The 21,833-nt window shown below is 43.2% G+C and overlaps 1 protein-coding gene across 1 annotated transcript in view; it reads left to right on the top strand.

The window, feature by feature from the left end:
* Nucleotides 1-21,833, top strand: part of LOC121576557 (zinc finger protein GLIS1) — a 135,325-nt gene that overhangs the window by 42,294 nt on the left and 71,198 nt on the right. The window contains exons 3-4 of the mRNA XM_041889792.2: nucleotides 10,111-10,339; nucleotides 12,113-13,496. Coding sequence (XP_041745726.1) covers nucleotides 10,111-10,339; nucleotides 12,113-13,496 — 1,613 coding nt within the window. The remainder of the gene's footprint in view (nucleotides 1-10,110; nucleotides 10,340-12,112; nucleotides 13,497-21,833) is intronic.

Genomic DNA, 21,833 nt, shown 5'->3' with positions numbered 1-21,833 from the left:
TAACCAGTATGATAACATACCCTGGCCAGTTCCTAGCTCCTAAATAACCAGTATGATAACATACCCTGGCCAGTTCCTAGCTCCTAAATAACCAGTATGATAACATACCCTGGCCAGTTCCTAGCTCCTAAATAACCAGTATGATAACATACCCTGGCCAGTTCCTAGCTCCTAAATAACCAGTATGATAACATACCCTGGCCAGTTCCTAGCTCCTAAATAACCAGTATGATAACATACCCTGGCCAGTTCCTAGCTCCTAAATAACCAGTATGATAACATACCCTGGTCAGTTCCTAGCTCCTAAATAACCAGTATGATAACATACCCTGGCCAGTTCCTAGCTCCTAAATAACCAGTATGATAACATACCCTGGTCAGTTCATAGCTCCTAAATAACCAGTATGATAACATACCCTTGCCAGTTCCTAGCCCCTAAATAACCAGTATGATAACATACCCTGGTCAGTTCCTAGCCCTAAATAACCAGTATGATAACATACTCTGGCCAGTTCCTATCCCTAAATAACCAGTATGATAACATACCCTGGCCAGTTCCTAGCTCCTAAATAACCAGTATGATAACATACCCTGGCCAGTTCCTAGCTCCTAAATAACCAGTATGATAACATACCCTGGCCAGTTCCTAGACCTAAATAACCAGTATGATAACATACCCTGGCCAGTTCCTAGCTCCTAAATAACCAGTATGATAACATACCCTGGCCAGTTCATAGCTCCTAAATAACCAGTATGATAACATACCCTGGCCAGTTCCTAGCTCCTAAATAACCAGTATGATAACATACCCTGGCCAGTTCCTAGCTCCTAAATAACCAGTATGATAACATACCCTGGCCAGTTCCTAGCTCCTAAATAACCAGTATGATAACATACCCTGGTCAGTTCCTAGCTCCTAAATAACCAGTATGATAACATACCCTGGCCAGTTCCTAGCTCCTAAATAACCAGTATGATAACATACCCTGGCCAGTTCCTAGCTCCTAAATAACCAGTATGATAACATACCCTGGCCAGTTCCTAGCCCTAAATAACCAGTATGATAACATACTCTGGCCAGTTCCTATCCCTAAATAACCAGTATGATAACATACCCTGGCCAGTTCCTAGCTCCTAAATAACCAGTATGATAACATACCCTGGCCAGTTCCTATCCCTAAATAACCAGTATGATAACATACCCTGGCCAGTTCCTAGCCCTAAATAACCAGTATGATAACATACCCTGGCCAGTTCCTAGCCCTAAATAACCAGTATGATAACATACCCTGGCCAGTTCCTATCCCTAAATAACCAGTATGATAACATACCCTGGCCAGTTCCTAGCTCCTAAATAACCAGTATGATAACATACCCTGGTCAGTTCCTAGCCCTAAATAACCAGTATGATAACATACCCTGGCCAGTTCCTAGCTCCTAAATAACCAGTATGATAACATACCCTGGCCAGTTCCTAGCTCCTAAATAACCAGTATGATAACATACCCTGGCCAGTTCCTAGCTCCTAAATAACCAGTATGATAACATACCCTGGTCAGTTCATAGCTCCTAAATAACCAGTATGATAACATACCCTGGCCAGTTCCTAGCTCCTAAATAACCAGTATGATAACATACCCTTGCCAGTTCCTAGCCCTAAATAACCAGTATGATAACATACCCTGGCCAGTTCCTAGCTCCTAAATAACCAGTATGATAACATACCCTGGCCAGTTCCTATCCCTAAATAACCAGTATGATAACATACCCTGGCCAGTTCCTAGCTCCTAAATAACCAGTATGATAACATACTCTGGCCAGTTCCTAGCCCTAAATAACCAGTATGATAACATACCCTGGTCAGTTTTTTATTTTTTATTTGATTTCACCTTTATTTAACCAGGTAAGCCAGTTGAGAACAAGTTGTCATTTACAAATGCGACCTGGCCAAGATAAAGCAAAGCAGTGCGATAAAAACAACAACACAGAGTTACATATGGGGTAAAAAAACATAAAGTCAAAAAATACAACAGAAAATATATATACAGTGTGTGCAAAAGTTCCTAGCTCCTAGTTCTAAACTAGCATAATCCAGTGTGTCTTCTCCTTCCCCTAATGACCAGTGTCCCTCTCCTACTACTACAACATCTCCTTCATACTTGTACATCACTATTTCCTGATCCGGAGACATATTTTTCATATCATCCTCTCCTTCGTAGAAATAAGTATCTCTCATGGGGTTGTATAGAGATTACAACGTTGTATCTGTGCCATTATGGCGTCTGGGACAGCATGGGCAGCACCATTGAGGCTATCTCCATTTTAAAGTAAGTCCATTTTCTTCTTCTTTTGGTTATTGAAAAAAGTGTAAAGCTAATATTGGTGACTTACAGCCACCTGCAGTGCCGGAGTCTTGAACCCAATCTTGTGTGTCATTTATTTATCGTGGCCACTAGATGGCGGTCATATAGCTTAAAACCATTTACAAACTAGGCAAACCGATTTGAAGAAGAAGACAATGCTCTGATCATTGGCTGATTGCTCCCAACCAATAGGAATCCCCACTCAGTTGACTACTTTAAAATGGTGGAAGCCCTCAATGTCAATGTACATGAAAAAAATGGTTATTTCCATGTAATGATCTCTATACATCTCTATGGTATCTCTCAGAGTGCCAGGTCAAAGGTCAGGTGTTCAGGGAGATGCATTATAGGAACGGTGGTCCGTGACACATCCATCTTCATTGATTACAGTCAGAAAGGAGACTGCCAAACACACCGAAGCGAAGTATTGAAACAATGGTTTGTATTAGAATCTCTATAAACAGAACTTATGACTGCTGGGCTATTCACAGTGTTCACACAGTTTGCCCTGATTTACATACAGGGGTTTCTACATTTACATTTGACATTTTAGTCATTTAGCAGACGCTCTTATCCAGAGCGACTTACAGTTAGTGAGTGCATACATTTTTCATACTACTGGCAAACAGCAACTGTTTTCAAACAGGGAAACAGAAAAATACTATTTTATTTGGCTTGAATTTGTGCCTCAATCTGGTTTGCCTGGGAGTATGTTGTATCTCACTGTTAATTTAACTGAACAGAACATATAGTATATCTCAAAGACATACTGTGCAGTTAATATTATATAGTATGGCTAGACCATAGGTTTTATGCTATTCTCACTTTGGTTGTACACACAATACCCCATAATGAAAAAAAAAATGTTTTTAGAAATTGTACCAAATTGAAATACAGAAATATTTAATTTACATAAGTATTCACACCCCTGAGTCAATACATGTTCGAATCACCTTTGGCAGCAATTACAGCTGTGAGTCTTTCTGGGTAAGTCTCTAAGAGCTTTTCACACCTGGATTGTGCAACATTTGTCCATTATTCTTTTCAAAATTCTTCAAGCTCTGACAAATTGGTTGTTGATCATTGCTAGACAGCCATTTTCAAGTTTTGCCATAGATTTAAAAGTAGATTTACACTACCTTTCAAAAGTTTGGGGTCACTTAGACATTTCCTTGTTTTCGAAAGAAAAACATTTCTTTTGTCCATTAAAAGAACATAAAATTGATCAGAAATACAGTGTAGACATTGTTAATGTAGTAAATGGCTATTGTAGCTGGAAACGGCTGATTTTTAATGGAATATCTACATAGGCGTACAGAGGCCCATTATCAGCAACCATCAGTCCTGTGTTCCAATGGCACGTTCTGTTTGCTAATCCAAGGTTATCATTTTAAAAGACTAATTGATCATTAGAAAACCCTTTTGCAATTATGTTAGCACAGCTGAAAACTGTTGTGCTGATTAAAAAGCAATAAAACTGGCCTTCTTGAGACTAGTTGAGGATCTGGAGCATCATCAATTGTGGGTTCGATTACAGGCTCAAAATGGCCAGAAACAAATAACTTTCTTCTGAAACTCGTCAGTCTATTCTTGTTCTGAGAAATTAAGGCTATTCCATGCAAGAAATTGCCAAGAAACTGAAGATCTCGTACAACGCTGTGTACTGCTCCCTTCACAGAACAGCGCAAACTGGCTCTAACCAGAATAGAAAGAGGAGTGGGAGGCCCCGGTGCACAACTGAGCAAGAGGACAAATACATTAGAGTGTCTAGTTTGAGAAACAGACGCCTCACAGGTCCTCAACTGGCAGCTTCATTAAATAGTACCCGCAAAACAGTGTAAATTTGGCCTTTTCCTCTAAACACCAGTCTCAACGTCAACAGTGAAGAGGCGACTCCAGGATGCTGACCTTCTAAGCAGAGTAGCAAAGAAAAAGCCAGGAAATGTCTAAGTGACCCCAAACTTTTGAACGGTAGTGTAAGTCAAAACTGTAACTTGGCCACTCAGGAACATTCACTGTCTTCTTGGTAAGCAACTCCAGTGTAAATTTGGCCTTTTGTTTTAGGTTATTGTCCTGCTGAAAGGTGAATTCATCTCTCTGTGTCTGAAAAACTATTTTGGGACTAATGAAACAAATACCAAAAGATAATTTTTGGGTGGCGTTTTCCTCTAACAATTTCAAGCATACCCATAACATGATGCAGCCACCACTATGCTTGAAAATATGGAGAGTGGTACTCAGTAATGTGTTGTACTGGATTTGCCCCAAACATAACACTTTGTGTTCAGGACAAAAAGTTAATTGATTTGCCACATGTTTTGCAGTATTACTTTAGTGCCTTGTTGCAAGCAGGATGCATGTTTTGGAATATGTTTTATTCTGTACAGGTTTCCTTCTTTTTACTCTGTCAATTAGATTAGTATTGCGGAGTAACTACAATGTTGTTGATCCATCCCCAGTTTTCTCCTATCACAGCCGTTAAACTCTGTAACTTTTTAAAGTCACCATTAGCCTGCATCTTTGTAGTGAATGGGTATATTGATACACCATCCAAAGTGTAATTAATAACTTCACCATGCTCAAAGGGATATTTAATGTCTGCTTTTTATTTTAACCGTCTACCAATAGGTGCCCTTCTTTGCAAGGCATTGGAAAACATCCCTGGTCTTTGTGGTTGAATCTATGTTTGAAATTCACTGCTCGACTGAAGGACCTTACAGATAATTGTATGTGTGGGGTACAGAGATGAGGTAGTCATTCAAAAATCATGTTAAACACTATTATTACACACAGAGTGAGTCCATGCAACTATTTAGGGGAATTGTTAAGCACATTTTTACTCCTGAACTTATTTAGGCTTGCCATAACAAAGGGGTTGAATGCTTATTGACTCAAGACATTTCAGCTTTTCACATAATTCCACGTTGACATTATGGGGTATTGTGTGTAGGCCAGTAACAAAACATCTAAATGTAATCCATTTCAAATTCAGGCTGTAACACAACAAAATGTGGAAAAAGTCAAGGGGTATGAATACTTTCTGAAGGGACTGTAGCTGTGCGCCTGTGTGTGACTGTACATAGTGAAAGGCTGTATACAGTCAAGGCCATAGTATACATTCATCCTGATTCTCGTTGATTCTGTCCTGAGTCATGTCGCCACTGGCCATCCTGATTGAAACACTCTTATTCCAGAGATGAGGCAAGATCGATCAACAGGCCTTGAAGTTTTTACAAACACAGTTGGATACGCTAACTGGAAATGCCCAGCCCCCCAAAAAAAACAGAACAAAAAAAGACATAGCCTAACGATCCAGGACTTAATAAACAGAACCATTTGTATTCCTTGAAAACAGAGCAGAGCTGAAAGAGTCCTTCTGTTTATGGCTCTGAATGAAACTTTCATGCAGCTCATAGTCCCTCAGTGACACTGCAGTGTTTGCCCTGACTTTCTCCACCTCTCCCCTCTCTCTCTCTATTCATTACCTGCACCACTACCCTTCTTCTTTTTCTTTCACCTCTTGACTTCTCTCTCTTTTTACTAATCTCCGCCTTTTCTCTTCTCCATCTCTCCCCTCTCTCTCTCTCTCTCTTTCTTTTTATGTGACCAAATGTTTATTTATTTGTCATTTCTTCGTTCGGGGTGGTTACAGGTACAATCTTCAAATTAATATATTTTCATATATTCAGTTCATATCACATTTTCATGTATTATTTTCCATATATATTTTTCTGTTGTACCTTTGGGCTGCCAAGAGAACATCAAACATTTAATAGTACAAAGTAATATAACATTTAGTGTTTAAAAAGGAAAATAAACAGGAAAAAGTGGGCCTCCACCCCCAACCCTATCCAGTCAACATGTCTCCATCACTCCAACCACAAAAAAAATAGTTATATCTATACTGTATTTTGTTTCTATGTATGTGTTGGGCTTTAGTTAAGATTATTCTTTACAGAGTCAAGTGTATTTGTCCAGGCCTCAATTGTTCCTTGACTAGCACCATTTATTCTCGCTGTCGATAGTTCTAATGTTATAACTTCGAACATATTTTTTGCGGCAGTGCTGCCTGCCAACAGTAATCATCTCTGATTGATTGAGATATTCAAGGAGCTATCATCGTTAAGTAACATAATAGATGCAAAGCATTGAATATTTACATTCATGCACTTCAAAATTATTTTTTTTGCTTTGTCCCAGAAGCATTTAACTGCAGGGCACTCCCACATCATATAAAGGAATATGCCTACCTGATTCAGGAGACACAGTGAACATTTGGGAGTTGGGGCAAATGTAATCATAAAACGTTTCCTTGGTGTCTTTCTCTTTCTATGCTTAACCACCTCAACGTGGGCTACATACTCACTGTCTCCACTGAGGATGAATGTAAGTCATTCAAAAGTGTTAACCCTCGCAAGAGCATGTGCAGACCAGCTGGCTGTTATGTTCTCAGACGTTTTCAATCTCTCTCTAGCTCAGCCCGCTACACCCACCTGCTTCAAGATGTCCACTATCATCCCAGTGCCCAAGAAAGGGAAAATAACTGAACTGAATGACTACCGACCAGTAGCACTCTCTTCCGTCATCATGAAGTGCTTCGAGAGGCTAGTCAAAGACCACATCACCTTCTCCCTCCCCAACACACTCAACCCTCTCCAATTTGCCTACTGCCCTGACAGATCCACGGACGACGCAATTGCCATTGCACTGCACACTGCCCTCACCCACCTGGACAAAAGGAATGCATATGTGAGGAAGCAGTTCATCGACTACACCTCGACCTTCAATACCGTAGTGCCCTATAAGCTCATTACAAAACTCATGGCCCTGGGTCTGAACTCCTCCCTATGCAACTGGGTCCTGGACATCCTGACAGGCTGACACCAGGTGGTGAAGGTAGGCAACATTACCTCCTTGACACTGATTCTCAACACGGGGGCCCCACAAGGGTACGTCCTCAGTCCGCTCCTGTATTCCCTGTATACCAATGACTGCGTGGCCTCACACAGTTCCAACTCCATCATTAAGTTCGCTGATGACACAACAGTAGTTTGCCTGATCACCAACAACGACGAGACGGCCTACAGGGAGGAGATAGGCACTCTGACAGCGTGGTGCCAGGTTAACAACCTCTCCCTCAACATCAGCAAAACAAAGGAGCTGATTGTGGACTTCAGGAGGAACCAGGTTGGGCACGCCCCCATCCTCATCAATGGGGCCGCCATGGAGACGTTCAATAACTTAAAGTTCCCCGGCGTACACATCTAGATGAGCTGAAATTGTCAAACTCCACGAACACCATGATGAAGAAGGCACGGCAGTGACTCTTCAACCTGAGGATGCTGTAGAAATTCGGCCTGTCCCCGAGGGTTCTACAGGAGCACCATCGAGAGCATACTGTTGGGCCGCATCGCAGCCTGGTACGCAACTCCACCGCCACAGACCGCAAGGCTCTCCAGATGGTGATACATGCAGCAGAACGCACAAATTGGGTGCTCACTTCTTTTTTTTTCTTGCTCTTTTCACTTGCTCTTTCTCTGTCTATCTACCTCTCTCTCTCTTTCTCTCTCTCTCTCTCCCCATTTCTCTCTCTCTCTCTCTCTCTCTCTCTCTCTCTCTCTCTCTCTCTCTCTCTCTCTCCCTCCCCTCCCCTCCTCCCCCCTCTCTCTCTCTCCTCCCCATTCCTCTCTCTCTCTCTCTCTCTCTCTCCCTCTCTCTCTCTCTCTCCCCATTCCTCTCTCTCTCTCTCTCTCCCTCTCTCTCTCTCTCTCTCTTCTCTCTCTCTCTCTCTCTCTCTCTCTCTCCCTTCTCTCTCTCTCTCTCTCTCCCTCCCCTCCCTCCCTCCCTCCCTCCCTCCCTCCCTCCCTCTCTCTCTCTCTCTCTCTCTCTCTCTCTCTCTCTCTCTCTCTCTCTCTCTCTCTCTCTCTCTCTCTCTCTCCCTTCTTCTCTCTCTCTCTCTCTCTCTCTCTCTCCCTCCCTCCCTCCTCCCTCCCTCCCTCCCTCCCTCTCTCTCTCTCTCTCTCTCTCTCTCTCTCTCTCTCTCTCTCTCTCTCTCTCTCTCTCTCTCTCTCTCTCTCTCTCTCTCTCTCTCCCCATTCCTCTCTCTCTCTCTCTCTCTCCCTCCCTCCCTCCCTCTCTCTCTCTCTCTCTCTCTCTCTCTCTCCCTCCCCCTCTCCCTCTCCTCCCCATTCCTCTCTCTCTCTCTCCTCTCTCTCTCTCTCTCTCTCTCTCTCTCTCTCTCTCTCTCTCTCTCTCTCTCTCTCTCTCTCTCTCTCTCTCTCTCTCTCTCTCTCTCTCTCTCTCTCTCTCTCTCTCTCTCTCTCTCTCTCTCCCTCCCCCTCCCTCTCTCCCTCCCCATTCCTCTCTCTCTCTCTCTCTCTCTCTCTCTCTCTTTCTGTCTATCTCGTTGCTGTCTTCATTCTTATATCTTTCTGTTTCCTCTTCCTGTCTCTCTATCCTTCCCCTTGCCCTTCACCTCCATCCTTTCTTCAGTTTATTCTCTTCTATCAGGAAGTGTTTAGTGCCTTTATCAACAATACGTCATGGGGATAACATTGTCAATAACATAATTATGAGCAAATTGAATTTGAGAAATTGAGTTAGGGAGGTTGGAGCAGGGACATGTGGCCACCTACACACGAATGAGCATCGGGGGTATCGTCTTTCCTTCTGCAAATATTTCCCCATACACAACCCCACCTTTGCTCACTTTCATGTGTCACATTTCAGATTTTTATTCATATTTTCATATGTTTTATGGAACCATTTTGTTAGGCCAACTAAAAGCAAAAATATATATATATTCAAAAGTCATATGGTGCTAAATATAGATTGTTTATGCTAGTGGTGCAACAAAATATCTCTCACAATAGGAATACAAAATCATTGTGTAGTATGTGTAAATCAAACATATTCCCCCTCATCGAATAAACAAATGTATGCCCAGCTGTGGGCTAACTGAGTGCATCTTCAATAGCAAATAGTCAAACACGAGCATTTGGAACATACGGTACTAACATATGCCATTAACAGAGTCTTTTATCCAAAGCAACTTAGTCATGTGTGCATACATTTTACATATGGGTGGCCCCAGCGGGAATCGAACCCACAATCCCATGCTCCACAAACTGAGCCATTCAGGATATATGAGATCCACACTATGAAGTGTTATTGTGTGCACAGTTCAACATGAATTTACGCAAGTCAATCTTTTGGCATCATTACTGCTGTCATCATCTTTGAAAGTTCGCCAAAGAGCATAAAATCATTCCACAGATCAACGGATCCACAAACTCACAGCCAGCAATTTTACCTCAAGAGATTCATTGTAATCTAATGCAATTTCAACATGTCACTGATGGATGCGACTCAGAGGAAATCTGTTGCACTTTATGGCAGTTATTAATCTGTCTGCACTGTCGTTAGATTAGCAAAACAGGCTAACTGAGCCAACTTCCCCTTTGGAAATGAATAAATACTGGTTTATTTTAGTGACTCTGAGGGTTACAGTGTTGTGATTGTCATCATCATTGTGTATTTATTGGTGTATGTATTATCTTGTGCAAACAAATTTCACCTTTGGGGATTAACACTGCCAGGATCGTGGGCTTGATTCCCGCTGGGCTACCCATAAGAAAATGTATGCATGCATGATTCTTAATCACTTTGGATAAAAGCGTCGGCTAAATGGCAAACATTATGGTATGATATTAATAAATTGCTATCTTATCTCGGTTGTGTTTTCCAGTCAACGGTGGTTGCAGCGGTGCCTACTGCCCAGAGAAGGAGAGTGGGTCAGATCTGCGGGGCAGTGAGGGCACACTGATGCGCTGTGGACAGAGTGGGCAGAGTGTGACCGTGCCACCGGGGGGCCAGCCAGGTCCAGGGGGACTCTACCACAGTGTCCACTGTGAACGGCCCACACCCACACACACCCTCCAGCTGCAGGACAGCCAGCAGCAGCACGCCGACGCCAGGTAAGAACAACACCGACACTGAACCTCAGGTTCTGACACTATAGTAGACGAGAACACAGTCAGAGAACAGTAGGACTGAAACAGTGACGTCAGTTGATCAGACTATTTATTTGACATGACATCTGAAGTATTACCACTAATCCTATGAAAATTCAAACACCTGTACTGCTACGTTTATTCCTACTCCTGCTAGAGGATATTATCATACTGAATGATGAAGTTGATGATGATAGTCGTACACAGGTGATGACGACAATAATCGCCATAATATATCTGTCAAATTAAATGACGAAAAATGATTGTGTTATTGTATCCTCTATGTGACATTCTGTCATAGAGGAGTGACAGGGATTGTATCTTGACTCTACTTGACTCTCTCAGCTCAGAAACAGATTGCTATCACTCTCTCTGACCTCTGTGTAGTTTCATTGCAGTTATGGGCTCATCCCCTTCAACTCTCTGTCCTCTATGACTACAGTCATATACACCGATTCCGTCCCAAATGGCATCCTATTCCCTATGTAGTACACTACTTTTGACCAGGGCCCATAGGGATCTGGTCCAAGTAGTGCACACTAGAGGGAACAGGGTGCCATTTGGGACGCAGACCATAAAGTGCTTCTGGACAGACATAAAATTCTCCCACATTGTCTCTGAATGCCATTGGTACAGCCAAACAGGAAATAGCGCTCATGAAAGAAAGGGGGGGACTCTCTCTCACTCTTTATTGACTACAGCGAAGCCAGGCAGCTAGCGTTTTCTGCCAGTGTGCGTCGAGAGAGAGAGAGAGAGAGAGAGAGAGGACAAAGACGATTCCTTCATGGAGACAGGAAAGAGAAAGAGGGGCCTTTTCACATCACTCAAGAGCTTTGCACAAAATCCATAATGAGTAAACTGACAGGAATGATTATGTAGGAGATCACAGCGACGCATGGAGAAATACGACCTGGCTCCCCATTCACCTGGGGCAAGATTCTCACCATAATACACAGTATTGTAAACGCTGACCCTTCACAGGCCGCCATTATGCCAACTAACCAGGTGACTCCTATTTATCCCAACATGTAGGGTTAGGTTTAACCCCTTTGTGTCATCAAAGCCTGTCAGACTAGTTACACAGAAGCCCCATCCATGGCCTCCCCTCTGTCCTCTGTATCTGCCCGCTCTCCTATTCTTAGCCATAAATGCCCATTCATAACTGCTCACAGGGCTCAAGGTCCCCTTTCATTTATTCATAAAATCACTCCCAGATCATCTGTTTCTGGTGGATGCTGCCCTGTTTTGAAAGGGACACCACAATTCACTAATGCTTGTGTAGCATCGATCCACTGATTCCATTTCTCTGTGAAAGTTCAGTTCACTATCTGTGAGATGTGGTTGTTAGGAGGTTAGTCTGAAAAGTTCACTGTCTGTGAGATGTGATTGCTAGGCCCTCTGACTGAGACTTTCAGACTATCTGGGCTCTCTGGGGGGAGATGTTGTTTTTGTAAACAGAGAGAGAGAGAGAGAGAGAGAGAGAGAGAGAGTAACAGAGAGCAAGGTAGCAGAAAGAGAGGTAGCGATCCCTCTAGGCCAGGGCTAAATCTCACAGCCCTGCTGTTGTACAGGGCCGGAAAGCTGCAGCCTGTGGGAAGGATGACTTGGCAGGACCCAGACAGCCATGGCCTTTATCTATCAACAGCGGGTGGCTAATAGTGTTCATATACTCTCCGGTGTTGTCCTAATTGCCTCGCTCTGCTCAGATTCCCTGCCGTGTGTTTTTCCCCTCTACAGGTCCTCTGCCTTCCAGAGATCCCTGGCCTCGCCCGACCCAGGCTGCGGCAGCTCCAATGCGGCCAGGGTATTTCCTCTCCCCTACCCCATCAAACAGGAGGCTTCCATGGGCTACAATATCTCCCAGGGTGGCTTCCAGAGTGGCAGGGGAGGCATTGGGGTCCGGCGGGAGGAGATGGAGGGTCCTCTCAGTGGTGGAAGCGGCGGCGGCAACTTAGGCAGCCCTCTGTCGGTGGATGCGGCGTACCCGTTTAATAATGAAGATGACTCCTCCCCGCTGTCTTTGTCCCAGGGTGGTTCCCCGCTCACCAATAGCAGCCTGAAGAGATGCTGCCTGTCGCTGGCCTCCCAGTCCGCCGCTGCCAGCAGCAATGCTAACGCCTTAGCGAACGCCGTCGTCACCGCCACTGAGGGGATCGATATCACTGCCATCATCTGCTCCTCCCAGATGTCCGTGGTGGCCTGTGTCAACGGGCTCCGAACGAACCCCTCACCCCAGCACAGCGGCGGCTTCTCCTTCCGGGCTGCCCCCCGCAAGCCCCTGCCCCCCCAGCAGCGCAGCAGCCCCCAGCAGCCCCCCTTGCAAGAGAGCTGTCAGCTGCCCTCGCCTGCCGCCTGCCTGCTGTCCCTCTCCTCGTCGTCGTCGTCCTCCTCTGTGTCATCTCTGGAGCCGGAGCAGCAGAACCAGGGCCTGTGTGAGGGGCCTGGCTCCATGCAGCCGGGGCCTGGGGGTGGAGGTGGAGCAGGAGGAGGCTCCGAGGGGCTGGGGCTACTGATGAGTGGGGCCCTGATGACAGGAGGGTTGCTTGGGGACGTGTCTCTGCTGGAGGAGGGCTGTCAGAGGGCCGGCGGTGGAGCTCTGAAACAGGAGCCCTTGGACGACTTCTCCCCCAGCGAGGAGGAGGTCTTTCAGCACCACTACCACCATCACCACCACCTGACTGGCCGTGCTGTGGCCAGCCACCTCCGCCCTCACCCCCACCACCCGGCCCCCCCACTGCCCTCCATGCCCCCGCCCTACCACCTGCACCAATATGAGGGCCCCAGCCCGGGGGTCCTGTTGCATCTCCAGAACCAGAACCAGCCAGCATCAGCATCCTCCTCCATCCTCCCAGGACCCAAGACCTCGGGCTCTGCTGAGGGTGAGGACGGTGGGCTGCTCAGCGACAGGCAGGTGTGCCGCTGGATTGACTGCAGCGCGACGTATGAGCAGCAGGAGGAGCTGGTGAGGCACATCGAGAAGGTGCACATCGACCAGCGCAAAGGGGAGGACTTCACGTGCTTCTGGGCCAGCTGCATCCGCCGCTACAAGCCCTTCAACGCCCGCTACAAACTCCTCATCCACATGAGAGTCCACTCGGGAGAGAAGCCCAACAAGTGTATGGTGAGTCCCTCTCCCCACCATAGAAATATAATCACTAGAATCACCATTCAAGTCAAAGTTCTGTGATGTCTGGGCCGGCGGCCATATTGAGTGTACCCATTCCATTCTAGTAATTCCCCACCAGCTGAGCCCAGAACCAAGCCTGGTGTCAGTGGTGAATGTTGTTCACAGCCCACTCTTCTGAATAGAGCCAATCAAAGCCATTTGTATGGTCCATTATAGGTTCCATTTCAGTGACCACAGGATATTTACTGTATGAAATTGAACCTTCCCAGCTGGTGCAACCAGGACCCAGTTTGACTGTAACCATCCATAGGCCTTTTCTAGTTTCCACAAAGCAGGCCAAGAGAGATTTTATTTAAACATACATTTAGGAGCTGCTGTGTACATGTGTAAAACATGTATAGGTGGAGTCTTTTCTGGATGGCATTGATGTCAGAGTAGTCCCTAACATAGATCTTATTTGGTATTTCATAGAAATTGGTTTGTGGCCAACCTAAAATGTCACATTTGTTTGTTTAAAACACAGTTGCTGGGTCAGTACAGTTAGGGTTAGTGTGATAGATGTTAGATGTTTTGGTTGCTGTAAAGCCAATTTTAATACCCTTAGTTGTTCTTACATTCATCTAAGAAAATATTTCATCAACAAAATGCATTGTTTCCAAGCGCAAGACTGATTCTTTTTCCATTGCTGATTATTTTCAATATAAAATAAGAAATGTTTTTATTGAAAATGGATACATTTGTAGTAACAGTATTTTGTTAGCATAATGTTTCAAATACACGTTTTCCATTGAAGAAAAGCGTTGTTATAATGGGAGCCGTATAGCTCGTCGCTGTATAAATAGCTTTGTGGTTGTATTCTTTACAGGTAAAACTCTCCAACTCCACAAGTCAACACACTAATCAATGTCAAACTGTCACTCCCTGGCATCCCTTAGCAAATGGAAAAAGCCCTCCAACCTTAAGAATGATTTAGTCCAAATACACAATTAGTCCACAATCTGCGTAGGGCGAAGTCATGTTTATTTTCACTAGCTCAATGTTTTTTAAGAAGGGATTCAGATCCTGAAAAACCAACACATCTGGTTAACATAACCACGCAATGCATACACTTAATCCCTTTAAATGGGAGGTTTAAATGTTTTGATGTCCCACAAGTATTAAGTGAATTGACGTTTTATCCAAACCAAACACAGGGAAATATGTAGTAGTCTAGTGGAAGAAGAGGCTACGGAGCAGAGGGATAACTGCTAAAATCTCTCGTCTTGCTCAATTCAGAGTTTCACAACCCCTGTCAGAAATGTTCTTCCTCATTTTAAGTAAACCGTCCAAAACATAATTATTATTGTGTGATGTGCTCATAGCCTAATACCACAAAAATACCTGTTGTATCTCTATTTCTTTTTATGAAATCAAGGCGATATTTGTTTTTAAATAATTTTTGGTATAATTTACTGGCTGTGAAAGTGTGAAAAATGGTGAGTGTTAAAATAAAGTGTTAAATTAAATTCAGTTAGTGTAAATCAGTTAGTAAATTAACACTTACCACTGCATTACATTGTTAGCTACATTTAATGTGAATTTATATATAAATTCATAGAGTAGTGAATTTATAGTGAGCTCTAGAAGTTCCTCAGAGACATCATGCATGAGTGTGTGTGTGTGTGTTGTAACTCCGGTTGTGAATCTTCTCTCAGCTCTGTACTGTATATAGTACCACAGTGATTTTTCAAGTGAATTCTGGGAATTCTAGGAAGTCCTGGGAATAATTCACTGTGTTTTGGTCCAGCACTTTTTTGGTGTATACATTAAACACTTTCATTTTTATTTTATTTTGACTGCTCAAGCTGCTGTACACTGGGTGTGTCTCAAACTCTGGCACTGATGTCAGTTTGGTGGCACGTAGAACTGTATGTTTATGTACTGTATACATGTGTACAGTGCCTTCAGAAAGTATTCACACCCCTTGACTTTTTCCACATTTAGTTGTTACAGCCTGAATTTAAAATTGATTCAATTGAGATTTTGTGTTACTGGCCTACACACAATATCCCATAATGTCAAAGTGGAATTATGTTTTTAGAATTTCTTACAAATTAATTAAAAATTAATTTGTTATGGCAAGCCTAAATAAGTTCAGGAGTAAAAATGTGCTTTAAAATAGTTTTATGGCTGTGACAGGAGAAAATTGGGGATGGATCAACAACATTGTAGTTACTAAGCAATACTAACCTAAATGACAGAGTGAAAAGAAGGAAGCCTGTACAGAATACACTTTTTTTTTTTTTTTAATCATCCTGTTTGCAATAAGGCACTAAAGTAAAACTGAAAAAAAATGTGGCAAAGAAATTAACTTTATGTCCTGAATACAAAGCGTTATGTTTGGGGCAAATCCAACACAACACATCACTGAGTATCACTCTTCATATTTTCAAGCATGGTGGTGGCTGCGTCATGTTATGGGCATGCTTGTCATCGGCAACGACTAGGGAGTTTTTTAGGATAAAAATAATCTAAGCACAGGCAAAATCCAAGAGGAAAACCTGGGTCAGTCTGCTTTCCATCAAACACTGGGAGACAAATTCACCTTTCAGCAGGACAATAACCTAAAACCCAAGGCCAAATATACACTGGAGTTGCTTACCAAGATGCCATTGAATGTTCCTGAGTGGCCTAGTTACAGTTTTGACTTAAATCAGCTTGAATATCTATGGCAAAACTTGAAAATGGCTGTCTAGCAATGATCAACAACCAACTTGACAGAGCTAGAATAATTATTTAAATAATAATTTGTAAAATGTAATTTGCAAATATTGTACAATCCAGGTATGCAAAGCTCTTAGAGACTTAACCAGAAAGACTCACAGCTGTAATCGCTGCCAAAGGTGACTCTAACAGGTATTGACTCAGGGGTGTGAATACTTATTTAAATGAGATATTTTTGTATTTCATTTTCAATAAATGTTCTATAAATTCTAAAAACATGTTTTCACTTTGTCATGATAGAGTATTGTGTGTAGATGGGTGAGAAAATATATCAATTGAATCCATTTTGAATTCAGGCTGTAACACAACAACAAGTGGAAAAGTCAAGGGGTATGAATACTTTCTGAAGGCCCTGTATAAATGTATGCGTGTGAAGGTGTGTGTGTCTAGGGAGATGCTTACCAGATGCTAACAATTCGGCTCAGTGTAGTGGAGCCGCTGGACTTTGTCTCTGGGATGGGAGGCAGTGTGTTTGTGTGTTTGTGTTTGTGTGTGTGTGTGTGTGTGTGTGTGTGTGTGTGTGTGTGTGTGTGTATGTGTATGTGTATGTGTGTGTATGTGTGTGTGTATGTGTGTGTGTGTGCGCCCACGCTACAGAACCCAGACCTCAGAAAGGCCTCAAACACACACACACACACACACACACACACCTTCACACACACACACACCTTCACACACACACATACCTTCACACACATACATTTATACAGTACCTTCAAAAAGTGTTCTTACACACATACACACATCCTAGTCATACTTACGTGAATTCCTGTTAACCCCTACAATAGGAAGTATTGATTCCATCCATGTTGGATTGTCACACTCAGTTCTCAAATTGAACATAAACAGAAATGTGAAATGTATTCAGGTTTGCATAAACACTTCTAATGAGCATGTATTTAGATTTAAAGTTCTACAGAAATTCTTTGAGGAAGTGGAAGAAAGTGTGCACGTGTTTTGCATGTCTCTGAGGCGATGAGTTTGTGTTTACATGTGGTTGTGTGGTTACACATGTGCAATACTATGGAAATAGTTCGCTGCCATAATCTGTCACAAATGTGGGCTATATGTTTGTAGTGTGTGTGCTTTTATACATACAATGTGTGTGTGTGTATGTGTGTGTGTGTGTGTGTGTGTGTGTATATGTCGTAGTGTCTCAACCCAATCTCTTTAAAGTCCTTATTTAGTTCTTATGCGTATGTTCCCTCTGTAGTCAGGAACGTTTGAATGATGCCTGTTGTGTTTGCTACACTCATGCAATAGACAAAGGCATTTAGGAATGTTAGCTATTCACACAGAGGAAACAGATGAGACGTTTCGATTTAGGACCAAACTCTCCAGAAAACCCAGCTAATCCCCTTATTGTTTCTCCAGCGGCAGATTCCAGTGGGCGCTCACGACTTGGAGCTGCGCTCACATCCAAGCATAACACTCCCCTCTTCCTCCAGTGCCTCCAGCCTCCTCCAGCCTCTTCTAGTGCCTCCAGCCTCCTCCAGCACCTCCAGTGCCTCCAGCCTACAACAGTGCCTCCAGCTTCCTCCAGGCTCCTCCAGCTTCCTCCAGCTGTACAGCATTTGTTTCATGTGGTGTCTTGGCTGGAAAAAGTCATTATCACAACACAAAGTTGTACCCCTGACCTCTCGCTTGTCACTGTCCATACCTGGCTATGTTTAACGCTGGCCCACATAAAAATTGCAGCTCCATCTGTAACCATTGTGTTACAGATCACTTGTAAAGCTCTCTAAACTTGTAGAGGTGCTTTTTAAGTTCCCCCCTCCAATTACTGCGGGCCCCAGGGCTGTTGTATGGTAGTCAGGCAGGCACGGGTGAAAAAGAAACTGCATAATCTCCCTGCAATATCCTGTTGTGTTTCATGCCTAATTCACAGTGTTGTTTTAGTTTATTACATTTTTTCTTTTGTCTGCATAAATATTAAAAATATATCCAGCGACCGGTGCCCTGACATAGTCACAGGCTTTGATATCTTAATGGGTTATATCGAGACGGTCCGGCGGATTTGATGTCTCTGGGACAGATCGCTCCACTCCGTACCCTGAAGTTCAGATAAATATTAATCTAAACTGTGGAATCCCTATATAATATAGAAGTTGATGAGACACTCTCTCTTCAAGTCTCTTCAGATTACTTGAATGGAAAAATTGTATGAAATTGTTTTGAAATCCTGTCCATTGTAGGTCTTGCCCAATAATGAACAATGGGAATGTTGAGAAGACCTGTTGAAGGATTTTCTTGTGCTCCCTCACTTTTTTCAGTGACCTGAAAAGTTGAGTCATGTTAGCTTTTAGATAGTAGAATTCATTGGGGTGGTATACTCTTTAATCTTAAACCCTGTGTGTTTATTTCATCATTGTTTTTTGTTGTTGTGTGGAGGCTATTGCGTGCCTGTTAAGGACAGGGAATAAAACATCTTAAGTGTTTCCCTTAAGGGTTTACCTTAAGGAATACATTTGCCTTACCTAAGGGAATTGTTTAACGGTGTTGCATAGAGCCCTTCAAACATTTCCTTAGGTAAGGGCATAATTTAAGGATTTTGCGGTAGTTTATAGGAGTGTATGGCAGAAAAAGTATCTGGTTACTATGGAGATTACCTGATTCACTGACTGAACATCTCATCAAAGAGATCACATTTATTTTGGGAGATTGCAAAATATAACTTTTACATTCAAGAGGAGAAACAAATTGATTCAGAAGATAATAAAACACGTTTCCTTTAGTTATTTTTTTCTCAACTTCTTTCTATCACTTTCTAGAACATCAAGCGAACTTACAGAGTAGGTACCTAGCTAGCCAGCAGCTTTGTAGCCATGGATTATGTACCTTACATTGTTTAGCTAAGTAGCTAGCTAGCTGGTGGATGTTTTCCAGGGCTTAGCAATGCAACATTCACCTCCACAAATGGTGTTTACATTGATATCACTCAATTTAAGGAGGAAACTCACCATAAAATGTTTTATGCAACTGACTTAAAGTTAAAGAAACTTTTAGGGAAAAGATAAGTGGGAAATTAACTTAAGATGTTTTATACAACCGGGCCCAGAGCCGTAATGCCAACTGATGTGTCCCCTTTATTTGAGCAATGTGTAGGATAAAATAGAAGATATGGTTTATTTTACTCATAATTCATTAAAAGATATTGGCTATGGCCGTCATTGCTGCCTGAAAAGAAATGAGTGCAGATGTAATTACCATTTTACCATGTACTTTCAAGTAAATACCTGGTCATTTCTTTGAACCGTAAAATAGTGTTACCCCATTTTACTTTAAGAACACATTTGGTATTCTACCCTCTCTCCAAATGGAATAAAGATTCGGTTTTAGTCTTGAGAATGATTGAGAACTCTGAGTTGCACTGAGCCACCCACAGCATAATGATAAAACACACCCCAGCTGCTAATGAAGCCACTCTCTAAACACACACACCACCACAGGCTGAAGGAAAACTGACTGCAGCCAGCCAGCGTCCTGCTGGAAAAAAAGCATAGATCATGGAATTTCCTTTTTTTTTCCACGGGTGTGAAACCAGCAAACATATATATATATATTTAGATTTATTTGACTGATTTTTGGAAGAGAGGCCAAATCCCCTAGAAGCAGACGTTGAGACATACAGCGGCTTCCATTGCCAAGATGGCGTTGTGTTTTCTTCGGGTAAATGGAGTCTTTTGTGAACAATCAGCTCCGATGCAGGAGATGAAACGACAAGTGCCATTAGCTAATTAAAACTGAGGTTCTGCACATGACCTGACTTTTTCCCTGAACGCTGTACTGAAACCGGAGCTGTCTGGGCGCAGGGTGTGGGTGGCGACTGACGTTGATATTAATGTGATTGTACCAGTACGAGCCGCTGACACTCTGGCCTGTCTGGACTGCTCAGCCGGCACAATCTTTCAGAGTCCGGGACTCTGGCCCGGTAGCAGCTACCTGCAATGAAGACGTATGATTCAGTCGTTTAACCCAGATGGTCAGGTCTGTAGGTCTGAGACCCACACTCTGTACTGGAGGAGAAGGGGAGGGAGAGCTCTGTACAGTTCAACTTGGATACTCAGAGGCAATAGAGGAGAGAGAGAGATGAGGCTTATTCTACATGTCAGGACTAAATGGATAATTGTATGGGGAACCTGAATTCTGATAGCTGGCCTAGAATTTGAAAGGCCAGAGTAATTGGATTCGGAGCACAAAGCAACAGGAGCCCACAGTAACAGCCTGTGGTGTAAGTAGAATGACAGTGTCAACCCATATTACCACTATATGACTGTGGGTTCAGAGTGTCCCTGCCTACTGTCAATCATTCATTTACCAACCCTCCCAATCCCTTATCAATCAAGCCTGTCGATAACCATGCCCAATGGTTATTCTATGTATTCCATTGGTGCAATGAAGCCGTAATGTCCTGTCATCCTTCTCTTATGCCCTATGTCAGATCCTATTTGCCAATTGGCTGCCTTGGGAGTCATGATAGTAGTAGAGAAACACTGAGCATATGCGATACATATATTAGTTTGATGATACTGCTGGCAGAAATGGTCTGAGACTGATGTTTTGGCATGGAAATAGATAGATCTTGCTTGTTTTCCTTGTCGACTAGGCCAGGCCAAGTTCTTGTCAGGCCATAAAAGTTTTTCAGTCAATCTCTTAACAGTAATGCAATACTGTCATCTCTCTCTCTCTCTCTCTCTCTCTCTCTCTCTCTCTCTCCCTTTCTACAGTAATTGAGAATTAGGATATGATCTAAATACTAAAATGATGCCATTTTGATATTTACTACCACCACATTACCACCAAATAAAAGCGTTATGAAGCCACAATGAGAACAAAATAAGGCCCTGTCTCAGACTGGAACAGTTAACCTGTCTCAGACTGGAACAGCTACCCTGTCTCAGACTGGAACATTTACCGTGTCTCAGACTAGAACAGTTACCCTGTCTCAGACTGGAACATTTACCGTGTCTCAGACTGGAACAGCTACCCTGTCTCAGATTGGAACAGCTACCCTGTCTCAGACTGGAACAGTTACCCTGTCTCAGATTGGAACAGTTACCCTGTCTCAGACTAGAACAGTTACCCTGTCTCAGACTGGAACAGTTACCCTGTCTCAGACTGGAACAGTTAACCTGTCTCAGACTGGAACAGTTAACCTGTCTCAGACTGGAACAGTTACCCTGTCTCAGATTGGAACAGTTACTCTGTCTACGACTGGAACAGTTATCCATTCTCAGACTGGAACAGTTAACCTTTCTCAGACTGGAACAGTTAACCTGTCTAAGACTGGAACAGTTACCCTGTCTGAGACTGGAACAGTTACCCTGTCTCAGACTGGAACAGTTACCCTTTCTCAGACTGGAATAGTTACCCTGTCTCAGACTGGAACAGTTACCCTGTCTCAGACTGGAATAGTTACCCTGTCTCAGACTGGAACAGTTACCCTGTCTCAGATTGGAACAGGTACCCTGTCTCAGACTGGAACAGTTACCCTGTCTCAGAATGGAACAGTTACCCTGTCTTAGACTGGAACAGCTACCCTGTCTCAGACTGGAACAGTTACCCTGT

Source organism: Coregonus clupeaformis, chromosome 11, assembly GCF_020615455.1.
Source record: "Coregonus clupeaformis isolate EN_2021a chromosome 11, ASM2061545v1, whole genome shotgun sequence".
NCBI classification, from domain to species: Eukaryota; Metazoa; Chordata; class Actinopteri; order Salmoniformes; family Salmonidae; genus Coregonus; species Coregonus clupeaformis.
This window is presented reverse-complemented; position numbering and strand designations above follow the sequence as displayed.